At 59.3% G+C, this 17,288-nt stretch overlaps 8 protein-coding genes and 1 non-coding gene across 9 annotated transcripts; 3 read left to right on the plus strand and 6 right to left on the minus strand.

Annotated features, from left to right (window-relative positions):
* Window positions 1-24: 24 nt before the first annotated feature.
* MJAP1_000868 (ribonuclease H) lies at window positions 25-1,263 on the plus strand (the record flags this gene model as incomplete). Its single annotated transcript, XM_060264835.1, has 4 exons — window positions 25-181; window positions 204-347; window positions 370-512; window positions 535-1,263. The coding sequence occupies 4 exons, from the start codon at window positions 25-27 to the stop codon at window positions 1,261-1,263; spliced, it is 1,173 nt and encodes a 390-aa protein (XP_060120818.1).
* Window positions 1,264-1,339: 76 nt separating this feature from the next.
* Window positions 1,340-1,715, minus strand: MJAP1_000869 (uncharacterized protein; the record flags this gene model as incomplete). Its single annotated transcript, XM_060264836.1, has 2 exons — window positions 1,340-1,629; window positions 1,652-1,715. 2 exons carry the CDS (start codon window positions 1,713-1,715, stop codon window positions 1,340-1,342), a joined length of 354 nt encoding a protein of 117 aa, XP_060120819.1.
* Window positions 1,716-1,956: 241 nt separating this feature from the next.
* MJAP1_000870 (uncharacterized protein) lies at window positions 1,957-3,305 on the plus strand (the record flags this gene model as incomplete). The annotated part of the gene is made up of 2 exons (XM_060264837.1): window positions 1,957-2,598; window positions 2,757-3,305. The coding sequence occupies 2 exons, from the start codon at window positions 1,957-1,959 to the stop codon at window positions 3,303-3,305; spliced, it is 1,191 nt and encodes a 396-aa protein (XP_060120820.1).
* Window positions 3,306-3,359: 54 nt separating this feature from the next.
* MJAP1_000871 lies at window positions 3,360-3,443 on the minus strand. The gene has a single exon. It is a non-coding gene; the product is annotated as a tRNA-Val (tRNA).
* Window positions 3,444-5,078: 1,635 nt separating this feature from the next.
* On the minus strand, window positions 5,079-5,852 carry MJAP1_000872 (uncharacterized protein; the record flags this gene model as incomplete). The annotated part of the gene is made up of 2 exons (XM_060264838.1): window positions 5,079-5,377; window positions 5,735-5,852. 2 exons carry the CDS (start codon window positions 5,850-5,852, stop codon window positions 5,079-5,081), a joined length of 417 nt encoding a protein of 138 aa, XP_060120821.1.
* A 1,130-nt stretch (window positions 5,853-6,982) lies between these two features.
* Window positions 6,983-9,124, minus strand: MJAP1_000873 (primary-amine oxidase; the record flags this gene model as incomplete). Its single annotated transcript, XM_060264839.1, has 1 exon — window positions 6,983-9,124. The coding sequence occupies one exon, from the start codon at window positions 9,122-9,124 to the stop codon at window positions 6,983-6,985; it is 2,142 nt and encodes a 713-aa protein (XP_060120822.1).
* A 207-nt stretch (window positions 9,125-9,331) lies between these two features.
* On the minus strand, window positions 9,332-11,078 carry MJAP1_000874 (uncharacterized protein; the record flags this gene model as incomplete). Its single annotated transcript, XM_060264840.1, has 2 exons — window positions 9,332-9,335; window positions 9,733-11,078. The coding sequence occupies 2 exons, from the start codon at window positions 11,076-11,078 to the stop codon at window positions 9,332-9,334; spliced, it is 1,350 nt and encodes a 449-aa protein (XP_060120823.1).
* Window positions 11,079-11,193: 115 nt separating this feature from the next.
* MJAP1_000875 (uncharacterized protein) lies at window positions 11,194-12,770 on the minus strand (the record flags this gene model as incomplete). Its single annotated transcript, XM_060264841.1, has 2 exons — window positions 11,194-11,541; window positions 11,565-12,770. 2 exons carry the CDS (start codon window positions 12,768-12,770, stop codon window positions 11,194-11,196), a joined length of 1,554 nt encoding a protein of 517 aa, XP_060120824.1.
* Window positions 12,771-13,047: 277 nt separating this feature from the next.
* Window positions 13,048-17,256, plus strand: MJAP1_000876 (uncharacterized protein; the record flags this gene model as incomplete). Its single annotated transcript, XM_060264842.1, has 1 exon — window positions 13,048-17,256. One exon carries the CDS (start codon window positions 13,048-13,050, stop codon window positions 17,254-17,256), a length of 4,209 nt encoding a protein of 1,402 aa, XP_060120825.1.
* Window positions 17,257-17,288: the final 32 nt, after the last annotated feature.

Consider the following 17,288-nt stretch of genomic DNA (forward strand, 5'->3'; position numbering starts at 1 on the left):
TTAGTCAGCATCCTCCTCGACGCGATGGCCGACGACGCGGTGCCGTCCGTGCGCGCGGCGCCGCTTACTGCGTCGTATACGTGGCGCTCGCCGATACCTGACCAGTGCGTGGGGGGCTCGGGGACGCAGCGCGTCCCGTGCGTGCTCGGCGTGGACGAGGCGGGGCGTGGGCCAGTGCTCGGTACGTATTTTCTCTTATGTAGGTCCGCTCGTCTACGGCATTGCGTACTGCCCCGAGGACCAGCAAGAGGCGCTGCGCGGTGTGGGGTTTGCCGACTCCAAGACACTTACGCCGGAGCGCCGCGACGCGCTCCTTGCAGCCCTGCTCGAAAACCACGCATCGATGGGTAGGTCACGTCGCTGACCCAGGCTGGGCCGTACGCGTGATGTCGCCTCAGGACATCTCCGCTGGCATGCTCAAGCGCCGGCCGCATAATCTGAATGCACAGAGCAGCGACGCTACCGTCATGCTCATCCAGGGCGTCCTCGACTCGGGCGTGGACGTGACAAAAGTAGGTGCTTTATCTCACCCAGATCTTTGTCGACACGGTCGGCGAGCCGGGGGCGTACGCGCGCTTGCTGCAGTCGCACTTTCCCAGGCATCCGCATATTGAGTGGACCGTCACAAAAAAGGCCGACGCCATCTATCCGGTCGTCGGCGCGGCGAGTATCGCTGCCAAGGTGACGCGCGACCGCTGCATCGAGCACTGGATGTACGCGGAACGCAGCCTGCCGCTCGAGCCGGGCGCGGGCGACAAGCGCAAGCGCGATGATGAAGAGAGCGTGTACATCACCGGAAGCGGCTACCCCGGCGACCCAAAAACCGTGCGCTACCTCCAAGAGACGCTCGACCCGGTATTTGGATGGGCCGGCATCGTGCGCTTCAGCTGGGCGACGGCCAAGACAATGCTCGAAGAAGCCGTGCGGCCCACAGGATCGCGGCGCAAGACAGAGGCAGCGAGCGAGCCGTCTCTTGCTCCGCTCGGCACGGTGCGGCCCGCAGCCACGCGGGGCTACGCCGTGCGCTGGATCGACGAGCCTGCGACACTCACCGACTTTTTCTCGCGTGGGCCGCGCAAGATTGGTGCGCCGCGCGCGATGAGCACCAAGGCCAAGAACGAGAAAGCGCCGGAGCCTGCGCCAACACTCCCTGCGCACCAGCAGCTCCAGCGCACCGATACCGAGACGCTGCGCAAGCAGCGCCCGGCGCTCTGGGCCGACCTGTCCCTGGGTTCGGCGAGCGCCTCGGATTTGTTTGGATAAACCATATCATCTATATCTAGTCATGGAGGTACTCCCTGCACCTTCCAAGGAGCCTCTATCTACACAGCGTGCACACTTAGAAGAGAATCGCACCAGCAATAACGGCCACAGCAGCAGCGAGGTAGGGCAACGGGGTCGTCGCCAGCATAGCAGCGCTCGTCAGTTTTTTCGCGTCAGCGTAGCCGGCAATATCCGAAGTGGAGAGGATCGATCCCTGCTTGAAGTTGGAGGGCGTGGGGGTCGACGACGAGGGCGGAGGGGTGTAGCCCGAGATCGACTCGAGCGACTGCTGGGTCGTCGGCTGGCCGCCACCGCCGCCGAGCGCGGCCTGACGGCGGTCCAGAGGGGCCTGAGAAGGTGCGACGCCTATGTTAGCCTTGGTACATACCCTCACTCGCCACCACGGCCGCGACCAAGGTCAGGGCAATCGCGAGATACACCGCACAGCGCATCGTCACAAAGTAGAGTCAAACGGCGGAGCGGCGAGGACGGCGCGCGCCGCGCTCTGCACATGGCAAACAATGACGTAATCATGACGCACTGCATTCGTCACGTGAACTTTTGCCGTTGCACCGCGAAGACGGCCAGGCGGCGATGTTTCGGTTCGCACGACACTGGGATACTTGTACTCTGGTGTGGCGCGCATTGCATACGAGTGTACCTGTTGAAAAAAAGCTAAAGGTTCCAAAGAATATGCCGCCTAAGAAGAACGCCCCTGTTGCTGAGAAGCCGCGTCTTGGACGCCCTTCGAACAACCTGCAGATGGGCATTGTCGGTCTGCCTAATGTCGGCAAGTCGACGCTGTTCAACACGATCGCCAAGTGCGATCTCGGCAAGGCTGCCAACTTCCCATACGCGACCATCGAACCCGAGGAGGCCCGTGTGAAGGTGCCGGACGACCGCTTCCTCTGGCTCTGCGACCTCTACAAGCCCAAGTCCGAGGTGCCTGCTTTCCTGACCTGTGTCGATATTGCCGGTCTTACCGCCGGTGCGAGTACGGGTGCGGGTCTCGGTAACGCTTTCCTGTCGCACGTCCGCGCCGTCGACGGTATCTTCCAGGTGGTGCGTGCGTTTGACGACTCGGACATTGTCCACGTCGAGGGCGACGTCGACCCGACCCGTGACATGGACATCATCTCGACTGAGCTGCGTCTGAAGGACATTGAGTGGGTCGAGAAGACTCTCGACAACGCGCGCAAGGTCGCGCGCTCGGCGGGAAACAACTCGCTCGAGGACCGCAAGAAGAAGGAGGAAGTGGCGGTCATCGAAAAGGTGCTCAAGTGCCTCCAGGAGGACAACAAGGACGTCCGCAAGGGCGACTGGAATGCGAAGGAGGTACGTATTGCACGCAGGGCGACAGAGGATGATAAAGAGTGCATCGCACTCGAACATCTTAACCCAGCTCGTCGAGGGCCCCGAACAAGGTCCAAATGAGATACACTCCTATACTGATCTCGCCCTGCATTGACAAGAGAACATGTACTGACCGACAGGTGGACATCATCAACGAGATGAAGCTGCTGACCGCCAAGCCGGTCATCTACCTCGTCAACCTCAGCGAGCGCGACTACGTCCGCAAGAAGAACAAGTGGCTCCCGAAGATCAAGGAGTGGATCGACAACAACAACCCCGGTGACCTGCTGATCCCCTTCTCGGCTTCGCTCGAGGAGCAGCTCTTCTCGCTCGAGGACGAGTCCGCGCAGAAGGAGTACCTCGCCAAGCTCGGCGAGGGCGTTACCAGCGCGCTCGGCAAGATCACCAAGAGTGGTTACGACGGTCTCGACCTCATCCGCTACTTCACCGCAGGCCCCGACGAGGTTCGCGCCTGGTCGATCCGCCGCGGTATCAAGGCTCCGGCCGCCGCTGGTGTCATCCACACCGACTTCGAGAACAAGTTCGTCTGTGGTGATATCATGGCCTTTGAGGACCTCAAGGAGGCCGGCAGCGAAAACGCGTGCCGTGCAAACGGCAAGCTCGCGCAGAAGGGCAAGACGTACGAGATGGTCGACGGTGACATTGCCCACTGGAAGTGTGGTGCGTAATGAGTAGAATGTCCATACGAAGCGATGGCCCTCGGGCAAAAAAATTATAAAAAATCAGAACGCCCGGGATTGAACCGGGGATCGTCTCAGTCCACATTGGATGTAAATGAGAAGTCCTAACCACTAGACCACGCTCTGCGAAACATATTTCCTCTCTCCTTTTAGGGTAGATAAAGACGTCGCTATAAATTAAAGTTGGCTTCCCCACACGCCGGTCCGCCATGGTCGTACGGAGCCGGGACGAGTCACAACGTCGGGCAATGTGCGCACAGTGCCGCATACACTCGGACTCATTATACTGCACGAACTGCATTGCATATCGACTAGCGGCGCACCAAAAAGACCATACTCGCATCGCGTCACAGATCGATGGCCTCAAGGTGCAGCTACAGGACCGCAATGCATCACCCTACTTGTGCGCGCCAGATTCTACACCCAAGCGGGAGAAGGACGTGATACCCGATCCTTTTGCGTATGGAGACGGATCAGAAGCGCCGGGACCTCTCACGAGCCTCCGACTGCAGCAGCAGCTCAAGGCACAGCGATGCCAATGCGACGACATGCGCAGCGTCGTCGAACGTGCACACGATGTTACCGCGCTGCTCCAAGCGCAGATCGACGAGAGACGAACCCAGATACGAGTGCGCCGCGAAGCACTTCAGCGCAGTCACGAGGAGCTCCTCGTGCCAAGCGACGCCACTCTCGGGCCTCGGTACGACAAGCTCGTGGCGCTCCAGGAGCTACTCGTGCAGCAGGAATTGACTGCCAAACGACTGCAGAGGTATGTGCTTATTCTCACACAGCGAGCGCCAGCGATTGGGCAAACAGCTCTTGCACATTTACCACGTCGTCCCTCGCGATCCGCCAGATTTGAGCTCCTCGCAGTCAAGCACCGAGTCACAACGAACGAGCACCACGTCTCGGAGTCGCGCACAATGGGATCTGTGCGACCAGCCCTTTCCCAGTCTGCACAACATGATCACTCTGCGCCGCGACGATATCAACGGTGCTGTATACCATACTGCTGCGCTTGTGCGACAATTGGCCATCTACCTCGGCCTCCAGCTTCCGTTTACCATCAAATTTGGACATGGGCGTGTATTCTTGCGCCCTTCTAGCGTATTCCCAGGCGCGCTCAGTACGTCGGAGCATGCACTCTACATTTCCCAGTCCACGTTCAACACGTTAAGCACCAAGTTTACGACCAAGCCCGAAGTGCCCAAGCCCGTGCAACCATCGACCATGTCTTTGCTTGCCATGGACAGTATGATGTACGTGCCGCCCGACACCAATACGTCCCGAGCTCCGACACCACCGCCACGCCCAAGACGGTTTTCGGGCTTGCGTCCGATTGGAGACGGGCCTTCGTTTGCGGCGCTCGGTGCTTTTCCCAATGCGTGGATGATGCTAGTATACAATATCGTATACTTGGCCTACACACAAGGGTTCAAAGTTCATCGACTCACTGCGGCCACTAATCCTCTTTGGCTCTTGTTTTACTCTGTACAATCACCCCACTTTGCTACGTACGTTACGCAACTTACCCAGGAAATCACATACCTCTCTGTGTCCAACCCAGCATATACGCGATGTATCTCTACCGCTCCTGCCATACACTCGCTTCGTTACCCTGCTTGATCCAAGAGCGACAGCAGACACTATGCGCAATTCGTAATGGAAACGAACGTTTAACTTCGTTATGCGCTCGACGTTATGGTACTCGTAGTTGTAGTTCGTATGCACTGTATTCTATTTACGAAAGGACCATTTACTTTAAATGGGGGTATCCTTTCCATCCATCTTGATTTTGTCGTCAATGTTGAATTCCGTATGGTCGGCAGCCGCAATGGCAATGTCTGCCAAGCTTTGCGGTTGGCTGTGCAGCACACCATCGAGCAAGGGGCCTTCGTACGTTTTGCGTCCAGTTGTGAACCAGTAAACAACGCAAATAGTTAGCCAAAAGACAAATGCAACAATAGCGTAGTTCATACTGCTTCCCGTTGTAGGCACCTCGGGCGGGAAAAAGAAGAGGACCGTAGTGACAGAGACATAGATGAGACCCACAATGTTCACTGTCCATCCCACAAGAGGGCTAAGCTTGTATGCCCTGGGAGGGAGCTTGCTCCGTCCTTGAGCGCAATTAATTGCGATCGGAATTCCATACGTCAAATTCAAAGCAATGACAGATGCCGATGTAATGGCATTGAATGCGCTTGACGAACCAAGGAAGATGCAGCCGAAAATAATCACAACGGCCATAGTCAGCATCAGTGCATTCAAAGGAAGTTTGAGCGTTGTATGCACATGCGAAAATTGACGCGAGAAAGGAATTCCGCGATCCCGGGCAAACGCAAACGTCATACGACTCGACGCTGTAAAAAAGCCAAGTGTCGCAAACACGAGGCAGATCAATGGGAACAAAGTAAGACAGACTGCAGCCGCATTGTTCTTGGTCGCAATCTTGAAGATATGAATAAGAGGGGTCTGGGTGGACGAAATAACCTCGTCCACATTTGCAGGACCGCCCGAGACAAAGAGAAGCACCATAAGGAAAATGAATCCGGTACTGATTCCGACTAGAACACTGGTATTCATGATTTGCGGTCCTTGCACTGAGGGATTAGGGATTTCTTCAATCATATGCGCCACCGCATCGTACGCAGTCAGTCCAAAGCTTCCTTGGAGCAGACCCAGGAGCCACGCGATTCCATCCGGCCAGCCGGTCTCGTTCAAAAAATTGCCGAAGACCCACTTTGCGTCGGCAAACTTGGGGGCAGCTGTGGCGAGAACAACAATGCTAATCACCACAAATCCAAGCATTGACCAAAAGAAGCTTGCCTTATTGGCCAGCGGGAGAAGAGGCGTTGCAAAGGCATTGATTAGGAAGCCCAGCACAGAGTAGGCAATGTAAATCAAGAACTGGTGCCAGCGCTGGGACTCATAGTTTGGATGCATTAGTGCAATTAGACCGACGATAAGTTGACTGCTGAGCAGGCCACCGGTGGCACTCAAAGCAATCCAACCGCCAACGTTGATCCAACCGGTGATCCAAGAAAAAATGCGGCGATAGGCTGGCGGAGACACGAATGCAACCCAGTGGTATTGCCCTCCCGCCGTCGGGAAGGCGGATAGGAACTCGGATAATGACATTGAAAGACAGACATTACAGATTCCTGCTGTGACCAAGCCCCAGATGACAGAGCTCGGGCCACCGCTGGGCAGAGCCAGCGACATAGAAACTGATAGCGCTGTCCATGAATCCAGGATAGCAAATGCTAACCCTAGCATGGATATAAAAGAAAAGTTGCGCTCGAGACTCGGCTTATGGCCCATGGATAGGAGCTGCGCATCTTCATGACTGGCGAGCACCATTGTCCCCTTTTCGTCAGGGAGCTCGGCAACGCTGGTCATGTTCAAGGGTGTACAGCTACAGGAGCCTTGGGCTTCTATTTGTATCTATTTCAGGCATTTGGAGTGCGCGGACCCTTTCTATCAAGAGCGTATCTTATCGACATGGCCCGTGCATACGTCTTATCCTGCCCATGATTAGGCGTAAATTTAGCGCTTCAAACAGCGACACCGGTCAACTGTCTTTATGCAAGTGGGATAGATAGTGGGTAATCAGGAAAGTTCGATCTATAACCAGCATTCTAGATTGGTTTGTAAAAAAAGGCTAATCATGTCTTGCCACAGCACGAGCCATTGAGCGAAGAGCCGGCCATTACCTCCGTCGCGCCATTGACGCCGTCCGCATGGCCGTTCGCGTGACCATTTGCGTAACCATTCGCATAACCATTCAGAGATGCTTTCGTGTCATCATACAGAACGCTCTGGTTAAACGCCTGCGAGCTTGGCGGGATATCCAGCGTGGGATTGTATTCAAAGAAACTGTTAGGTTTCAGCATCACGCGAGCCACCTCAGCAGGCATCACAGGGAAGTCCTCCGGGCGAGGGTTATGGGTAAAGCAGAAAGTGTGCCAAACGACGATGTCATCATTTTCGACATTGTCCTTACGCTCAACCCAGGACTTGATTCCCTCCTCACCCTCGTTTTGGTTCGTATAGGTTCCAGCAGCAAACAGCTCACCTTCGTTATATTTGGTCACCCAGATCGGCGCGTCGCCAAAATTGGAACGTCGAGCATGCCACGAGTCAGGGTGCGCCAAGATCTTTTGTGATGGAATTGGGACCAGCTTGTATCCAACAGGCTGCAGCGAAGTAGGGTTGATCTTGTTCGGATTGATAATCTTGAACACACGTCCTTTGGCGACGTCAATCTCTTCCGTACCCGACTCTTTCATGACACGGCTCTCGGTGCGGTAGCCAATGCCGTGAGGGTTGAATTCGTCCCTGGGCATCGGCACGCTGTCCACAATCTGGAGCGAGTTGCCATCACCATCGACGCAGGGATCAATGCGCAGGTTGAAAATGTGCTGATGATAGGGACCCAGAACACCATGCGCAACACGCGTACCAAACTCACAAGGGTCCTTGTTGTCGGGATCCACAGGCGTAGTACTGAGAATACCCGTGGCAAGTACGTCGAACATGATCTCGCCGCTCTGGTCGAAGTTGTAGTAGAAGCAGTACTCGTAGTTCGCCACCGTGATAATCGTCTGCAGTTGCAGCTGACGGCGACGCACGACGCTAGCGTTGCCTGTACGCCAATTGGTGTGCTTCCACTGGATACCGGCATCGATTTCATGCATGCAGACGACATTTTCCGTCTTGAACGGTTTACCATTAAAGCCGAGAAGGTTGGCATCAAAGTACTTAATCACACCGAGACAGTCGCAGCCAAGGCCGAGGTTGTTGGCGCAGAAACCAGCACCCAGGTTACCGAGATCAAATGCATTCTTGCGGTGCAATGGAGCACGGGGCTCACCGTACGGCACCACCATCTCGGAAAGCGAGATACGGTGGAATACTTCACGGCCGTCGAAAGTAATATCATACAAGACAAGGCCTTCGCGCCAGTTGAAGCCGATACGGAAACGCCACTTTTCCCACTCGATCAGATAGCCGTCCACCGAGAAACTCGGGCCTTCCGGCTGAACCACGCGAAGTGGCTTCAGCGAAGTCCGAGCCTTCTCCTTTTGCAGGTGGTGGGCGTATTCTGGAGCCTTGGGCTTTCCAAACTTGAATCCATCCTTCGGCTCGTCGTCGCCCTTGGTGCTCACGCCCAGCGGGAGGCGAGGCACACTGGAAATCTTGTCTTGGTCCGTGTTCAGATCAATAATCATCAAAAAGTCCAGAGGGTACGCATAGGGGTTCGCATCCAGATCCTCCGACTCCAGATCGCGCATGAAAAAGAAAACTTGAGCCTTCCGGTCGTGCTCGTTTTCCGCATCACGAGCAAAGTCCCACGGCTCGGCCACAATATGGCTTAGCGGGATATTCAGACGCTCGGCCTCCTTCTTGAGCTCGTCGGAGTTGTACACCAAGTCGCAAATTGTGTTCACTTCTTCAGGGTTCAAAGGCGCCATCTTGGTCCGCGGAAGCTCGGTGAACTCGTCGACGTTCTTGTTCGTGACATCCACTGTAGCTTCGAATAGCCGCGGGGTCTTGGCAATATAAAACATGAGCGACATGCGACGCGGGGGAGGAGCAATCAGCTGGCCGCTACGCTCAGCGCGGAGGTACTTGCGCAGGATAGGCTTGGGCGGCTCAGCGAGGCCGCCCGCATGGAAAAAGAGCGGCTCGTCATTAAACTTTGTGGAGACAAGAGCGACCGCCTCCTCGAGTTCTTCGGCCGTTGCGGGATCAAGAGGATGAACTGCGGGCGCGGGATGCGCAGGGTCAACAGTAACAGGGGACATGTTGATGCCTCGCCCTGACTGGGCGGCAACCCTTTAAATAAGGCCGGGGTCCATTGCTCGAGCGATAAGCAATTGCAGCACGTCAATATCAGCCCAAACTTTTGTGACTAAAAATAAAATTATCAGTTAGATAGTGGCGTCCGTGCGTTCATTTCGCTATCGAAGTGGATTTGATTGCGCAAAGGGCACCGGTGCATACTGGATGCACTATCTTGTGACATAACAGCATCGTCACTATCAAACATACAGGGCCTAGATATCTTCCCCGTATGTAGAATATTCTTATTATTTTGGCAAGGGGGCGGTGTCCAGGAATTTTGTTTGTCCTTGACTAGATCCGTGGGTGCTATGTACATCTCTTTTGGGTATCACTTTACAACTCCTCGTTCACCTCGGCAGCATCTGACTTTTCTAATACCACCGGTGCCAATTGGTCAGCTCCGTGATCAAGCACGGGTCCTTGATAGGTTTTATGGCCCGCCACGAACCAGTACACCAAGCAGATCGTGAGCCAAATGGCAAACACGACGATGGCATAATTCATTGATGTACCTGTGGCCGGTACCACTGGGGGAAAGAAGAACATAACCGTGGTCAGGATCACGTACGAGACGCCCACGAGGTTGGCCGTCCAGCCGAGCACGGGCCCCAGCCGATACGCACGGTCAGGGAGCTTGGCGCGGCCCTGGCAGCAGTTGATGGCAATAGGGATACCATAGGATAGATTTAGCGCAATGGTCGCCGCGGAAGTAATCGCACTAAATGCGCTTGAAGAGCCCAAAAAGACCAGGCCGAAAATGACGACGAGCGTCGTAGTGAGGATCAATGCGTTCAATGGGAGTTTCAATGTCGGGTGAACATGGGCAAGGTACTTGGATCCAGGTAGTCCTTGTTCCCTAGCGAATGCAAATGTCATGCGGCTCGAGGTCGTCGACGATCCCAGCGCCGCAAAGACTAGGCAGACCAACGGAAACATGGTCAAGCACACGGCTGCCGCATTGTTATCCGTTGCGATTTTGAAGATGCGAACGAGCGGCGTCATCGGGGAAGAAATCACATCTTCCAGATATTCCTGCCCCCCCGAGACAAACATGAGCACCACGAGAAAGATGAATCCCGTAAGAATACCCACGATAATACTTGCGTTCATGATGCGCGGTCCTTGGACGGACGGGTTGGGAATCTCCTCAATCATGTGGGCGACCGCGTCGTAGGCTGTGAGGCCGAAGCTTCCTTGGAGAAGGCCCATGAGCCATGCAATGCCATTGGGCCACCTTGTCTTGTTGATAAAGTTGCCAAACACCCACTTGGCGTCCGCGAAATCGGGCGACTTGGTCGCGAGCACCGTGATGCATATCGCGGCGAGGCCCAAGATGGACCAGAAAAAGCTGAATTTGTTGGCAACAGGCAAGACTTTGGTACCGAATGCATTCATTGTAAAGCTCCACAGCGCATAGCCAATATAGATGAGGAACTGCTGCCACCGCTCCGTCTTGTACGAGGGATGGTACAGTGCAATCATGCCCACAATGAGCTGAGAGCTCAGCAGTCCTGCTGCTGCGCTCAATGCAATCCATCCACCCACGTTGATCCACCCTGTAATCCATGAAAAGATGCGTCGATAACCCAGCGGCGACACAAACGCGACCCAGTGGTACTGCCCGCCGGCGGTAGGAAAAGCAGAGAGGAACTCGGATAAGGACACGGAGAGGCACCAATTACAAATGCCTGCTACGACCAGCCCCCAAACCACGGCACTGGACCCTCCGCTGGGCAGCGCCAGCGAGATCGACGCCGCGAGCGCGGTCCACGAATTGAGGACGGCGAACGCCAAGCCCAACATCGACAAGAAGGAAAAATTACGATGGAGCTGCGGGGTATGTCCCATGGCAAGCAGCTGCTCGTCGTCTTGACTCGGCATTGCTGCCTCGTCGCCCGTGTGCTGGTCCGTCATCGCGGCGCTCGACACGCTTTATCTGACTCGGCTTGGCAAAAATAGCGCGCCTGCCACGTGGGTGTGGCTCGTGCACTGGAACAAGGTAGCATTACCATCACATCCGGGTCTATTCTTACGGGAACGGGCGCAGGCGGGGGTGGAAGATCCTGGTCGTGTACAGGTCATAGGTCGAAAGCGGTTCACCGGACCGAGAAGGAATAATGAACGGCACCTTGATCGGCAAGTGCACCGCCAACTGGGCGGCGGATGTGGCCGTGGCAAGACTCCCCAAAACTTCCTTGGAAATCGGCTCGATCATTTCCTCACGCGACCGACTCTTGCACGTGCAGAAACAGAACATGAGGATCTCCCATTGAATGGGCGGCGAACTCTGCACCAGATGCTCCCACTGGCTAATCTCGCGGAGCGCCGTCTGCCGAGCGATGTACGTAAGGTTCATCGCAGTACGTCCCATAATGTCCTGTGTGAGTTGGGCAAACATACCGTAAGGATCATGTGCACGCTTTGGATCAGGAGGAGCTGTTCGTCCGTATACTCCACGTTCAAGTTCTTCAGGAGCTTGGCATCGCCAAAGGGCTCCAAGAGCTTTGCCATCGACGCTTTGCCGTACAGCGTCTCGACCTGGACTTGCGACATGGTCTGCTCGTCCGGACGAACAAAGCGCGGGTCGACACAGGCGAGGAGCTTGGCGTAAATCGCGTTGAGCGCAGCGAGGAGCTCGGAAATCGCACTGGCCATGTCGGGGCATTCTTCCTCGCGTCCGTACACCGAGGGCGGCTCGACCTTGAACCAGTCGGGCATCTTTTCATCCTTCATGGTCGCGATGCAGTCGAGGACCTTGCTGGGCGTGTCTTCCTGGAGGGCAAGCACGATGGCGGCGTGCGCCTTGTTGCCGTACTTGCACCAATCGTGGAGCATCTTTGGCGGCACCAGCTTCCTGTAGTCGTCGCGGCGCAGCCACATCGCATACAGGTAGCGTTCCTGACCAGCGACGGCGCGGCGCAGGAACTCGATGGTCTTGATGTGCCACTGGAACTCGTCGAGGAACCTGTTGGGGAGCGGGGGCGGCGGCCGCTCGCCTTCGTCCTCTTCCTCGTCCTGGTCCCGGCTCTCGTCGGGGTGCATGGATTCGTGCACCGCCGTTTTGAACAGAGCCGGGGCGGGTTCGGTGATCGAGACGGCTTCCATGGCCGCGCCCAGGTCGTACGGAGGAAGGATCGGGGCGGGCAAGACAGGCGGAGTGGGGTCGGAAGCCGACGCAGTCACACTGGAAGGCACGGGCTTGTCCGGTACGGGCGGCGCCTCGTCGTGGGGATTGACGAGTTGGTCTTCGTTCATGGCGTCGACCTCCTCGTCCCGACGGCCTTGTACCGAAGGATGCTCGCCCTCGGTGGCACGCTGGGCCTCGGTGGCCTGCGTCCTCCCGCCGTCCTCGTCCGGTCCCGAGACGAGGAGCACCGGCGGTCCGGCGGCGACCTGAGCCTCGATCTCGATCACCATATCGTCCTTGGCCTCCTCGGTCGGGGCACGCTTCTTGTCGCGCGAGAGCAGACGGCTCCAGCGGCGCTTGTTCTTGGTCGTCTTGCGGCGAGAGAACAGCGTACGGCGCGACGAGTCGCCCGCATCAGGCAGGGACACGGGCTCGTTCGACTCGCTCTGCATCGTCCCCGAGGACGCGGTAACGTCCATAGAGGAAGCGTCCCTCCGGGGCGCGCTTATATGCTCTGCGCACGGCCATCCTGCCCTCGTCGTATAGCCCACGTGGCGAGGTGGAGTGGATGCAGCGCGTCGGCATGCGCTTGTGGCGTCGCGCATTGACCGACGCGAGTCGAGTCGGTGGCTATGCTGTCTGTCCCTAGTCTATTAGACTGCTGGCATGTCCGTGACCTTTCGCGCTTTCGCCGCGTGTGTACGTACCTCATCTCACCCAGTAAAAGGCAATCCTGGCGAACGGAGCGCGCAGCGCATGCGCTCGCCTGCCTCTTTTGGCACGAGTGCGAATGGACAGGCGCCCGGCCCGTGCACGCCTGCCGAGGTGAACCGGCGCGACGCATTCGGACGCTCGGTGCTTCATCACCTCGCATCCGCCGACGAGACAATGGCAGGGGAGTACTTGCAGCAGCTCCTCAGCCATCCGTCGGTGAATGTCAATTTGCAGGACCACGAAAGTGGCTGGACGGCGCTGCACCGCGCCATGTACTATGGGAATCTGCGCACCGCCATAATTCTGTTGCAACGGGCGGATACGGATCCGCTGCTGCGCGACTGGGAGGGCCTTACGCCCTTCGATTTGTACAATCTCACCGTCGACGGCACGAGCCCGACGCCGGACGACGCCGCGCACGGCGCCGAGCTCTTTGTGTGGGGGGCCAACCGCAACTATAATCTCGGCCTCGAGCACTGCAACGACTGCGTACTGCCGGAGCGCGTCAAGCTCGCACGCACCGAGGCTGGCCCAACGCCAGGCTCACGCTTTAACCGCCTGCGCGTGCGCGACGTGGCCATGTCCAAGTGGCACACGGTCGTGCTCACGACCGAGCGCCGCTCCAACGTATACGTCACCGGCATCGGGACGCTCGGGCGCCTGGGGCGCACGTCGCAGACGCAAATGAAACTCGAGCGCCTGCGCGACTTTTCCGAGCCGGCCGTCTGCGTGGCGGTCGGCGCGGACCACACGCTGCTGGTCGCTTCAAGCGGCGCGGTTTATACCTTTGGCTCCAACCGCATGGCGCAGCTGGGCTTCACGATCGAAGAGGGGATGGGGACCGTCGCATCGTCCACCGGCACCATCCGCTCGGGCGCGTCGAACGCATCGCTGCACGGCGTGAGTATCGGCCAAAACGGCACCGAGCTCGATATACAGGTGACGCCACGCCGCGTGCTCGGCTCGCTCAAGCGCGAGACGGTGCTTGGCGTGGCGGCCTCGCGCCTGCACTCGGTCGTCTTCACCGCAGACGCCGTCTATACCTGGGGCACCAATACCGGCCAGCTCGGCTACGACCACCACGCGGCGCCGGTGCAGGTGCAGCCGCGCAAGGTCACGGCCATCAGCCAGCCGGTGCGGCAGGTCGCTGCGACCGAGTTTGCGACGGCGTGCCTGCTCGAGTCGTCCGACGTCGTCGTGTTCCACGGCGACACGCACTTTCGCATCACCTTTCCGGTGCCACGCCTGTCGTCCGACATGTCCGTCTTTCGCCCACGGCAGTCGCAGCCGAAGCCGACGATCCAAAAGCTGACGTGCTCGGGAACGACGTTTGCGGCGCTGTCGGGCGATGGCGACCTCTTTACGTTTGTTCTCGAGCATCCCACCGGCCTGCGCGGCAGCCACACGCCCAAGGTGACGCCGCCGCGGCCGCAGCTCGTCTGGTCGGTGCGCCGCAAGTTTTCGGCGGTGCGCGACGTGGCGATCGGCCAGGACGGCGCCCTGATCCTCTGCACCGCCACCGGGCACGTCTACCTGCGCGGCGCGCGTGCAGAGAGCGGCACCAGCAAGGCGCAGGCCGCGCGTGCCGCCAAGTTCCACGTCGTGCCGTACCTGCAGCGTGTCGTGCGTGTCAAGATGAACGAGACGGGGAGCTACGCGGCGCTCCAGGCGCCGCCGCGCCTCAAGGAGATTGCCGTACGTGGCCGCAGCATCGAGAGTGAAATGCTCGCCCTCTTGCCGCACGTCGCGCCCAGCGATGCGCACCGCACACGGCCACGGAGCGCAAGCGCGAGCAGCGCGAGCAGCTGCTCGTCGCACCGGTCCACGCCTCTCTCTGACGCGTCCGATGACGACCAGGACGGCGACCAGGCGCTCCAGCGGTACGCTGCGCACGCCCGCACGCTGCTGCACAACGCTGTCGAGTGGCGCGCAAAGCTGCACTACCCCTTCGACGCGCTCCCCGAGGTCTTTGCCGAGACGGGGTGCGACGCGGTGCTGGTCGTGGAGCACGGCACGCTCTACGTGCCTACGCACCGTCTCGTGCTTGCGACGCGCATTCCCGCGCTCCGCGCCGCGATCTGGGCCAAGGAGCGTATGCAGCCCCCAGCCGCGCTCGGCGTGCATGTCTCGCACGACGGGCCGCTGTGCGTGATCGAGAGGCCGGACCTCTCGCTGATTTCTGCATTTTTCCTTTTGCAATACCTCTATACGGACGACCTGCCCCCGGTCTGGACCGCGAACCTCGGCGTGCTCGTCGGGCCACTGTGCCGCTCGCTGGACACGACCTATGCCCCGGTCCTCCCGGAGCTGCGCATGCTCGCGAGCTCGTTCGGCCTCGACGCGCTGAACCGCGCGCTGCTCTCGAGCGTTCCTCGTGCGCCAGAGCCGACGCTGCGCGGCGCGCTCGAGCAGCTCTATGCGTGTGTCGCTGCGCACGACGCACGGGGCTGTGCGTGCGAACAAGCGCCGCCGGACGTCGTGCTGCACCTCGCCGACCGCGACGTGGCGTGCCACTCGTTCTTTCTGCGCCGCTCGCCGATGCTCCAGGCGCTGCTCGAGTGGCACCGCACGCGGGGCGACCAAGGCACGACGCACGTCGACACGCCACACTGGCACTGGGACGTGGTGCGCATCGGCCTCCAATACCTCTATACCGACGCGGGCCTCGCGATCTTTGCAGGGAGCGACACGGAGCGCACGCCGGACCAGTTTATGGACCTTGTGCTGGACGTGCTCCAGTTTGCCGACGAGCTGCTCCTCGACAAACTCCAGGCGCTGTGCCTGACGCTGCTCAGACAGCGCATCAAGCCGACCAATGTCGGCGCGCTGCTCGCCGACGCGAACCGCCACAATGCCACGGCGTTTAGCGAGGTGTGCATGGACTACGCGACACGCAACCTCGAGACGCTCCTCGAGTCCGGCTTCCTCAACGGGCTCGCAACGACCGACAGCGTGCGCCTCGAGTCGTATATCCAGCAGCGCCAGGACCAGCACCTGAAGCGCACCGTCGCATCCGACCGCCTCTTTGCGCTCTCGCTCAAGCACCAGGCGTACATCGCCGAGCTCGACCTGCCCAAGCCCTCGCTCAACATGGCGTGCCTCAAGGTACCAAAACGCCAAAAGTCGCCGGCGCTCGCGCCGATCGACCGCGCCAAGTCGCCCGAGCTGCCGCCCATGCCGCAGAACGACGATTCGCTCCTCTTTGCGATGGACGACGTCCAGGAGGCACTGCCTAAGGACGACGAGTGGCACACTGTCGGCAAGCAGTCCAAGGGACGGCACTCGACGGCACAGATGCCCCGGCGCTCGCCGGCGCTCGACGCAGTACAGGGCGAGCCGAGCGTCAGCCGCTGGTCCCTCGATAGCACGCCGCGCTCGGGGGGATGGCACATGCCCGAGACGCCGCCGGTGCCGAGCCCACGCACGAGGCCCATGGAGCCGTCGGACGTCTTGCACGGCACGCCGCCGCCCAGCGCTACGGTCTCGGTCGAGTCGCAAGAGGCCCTTGCACGCCTGCCGCTCGCTGCACGCGTCTCGCAAAAGGAGCGCAAGAAACAGCAGCGTAATGTGCCGGAGCCGGCGCCGGCGCCGGCGGCTGCACCGGCGTGGGGGCGCGTCGCACGGCCGTCGCCGAATCCGAGCCTTGGCCGCCCGTCGCCGTCGCCAAGTGCGAGTATCGGCCGCCCGTCGCCGTCGCCAAGTGTCGGCCGCCCGTCGCCGTCGCCAAGTGTCGGCCGCCCGTCGCCGTCGCCGAGCGCTGCACGGCCGACACCGGGCACGTCGCGCCCGACTTCGTCGCTGAGCATGACACGCCCTACGCCGTCGCCCAGCAACGGCATATGGCGCTCGTCGCCGTCGGGTGCGTCGCCCGTGTTTGGCGGCACATCGCCGAACACGTTTGGCTCGCCTCCGGCCATGTCCTTTGCGCAGATCCAGCAGCAGCAGCGTGTCGAGGGGATGGTGCAGGAAGCGGCGCGCCAGACGCCCAAGAACTTTGCACAGATCCAGCACGAAGAGACTGTTGCGCAGGAGCGGCAGCGGCGTGAGCGGCAAGAGGCTGAGGCGTTTGAGCGCTGGTTCGAGGAAGAGTCGCGGCGTGTGCAGCAAGAGCAGCAGTCGGCGCGACAGGAATCCTCGCACCGCAACGACGGCCGCGGCCGGCGGGGGCGCCGTGGCGGTGGGCAGCAGCGCTCGTCACGCGGGCGTGGGAAGCAAGCGAATCCAGCTACGGCACGTATTGACGACGCATAAGTAGATGTACATTAGATGGAACCGCCGCGATA

Source organism: Malassezia japonica, chromosome 1, assembly GCF_029542785.1.
Source record: "Malassezia japonica chromosome 1, complete sequence".
NCBI classification, from domain to species: domain Eukaryota; kingdom Fungi; phylum Basidiomycota; class Malasseziomycetes; order Malasseziales; family Malasseziaceae; genus Malassezia; species Malassezia japonica.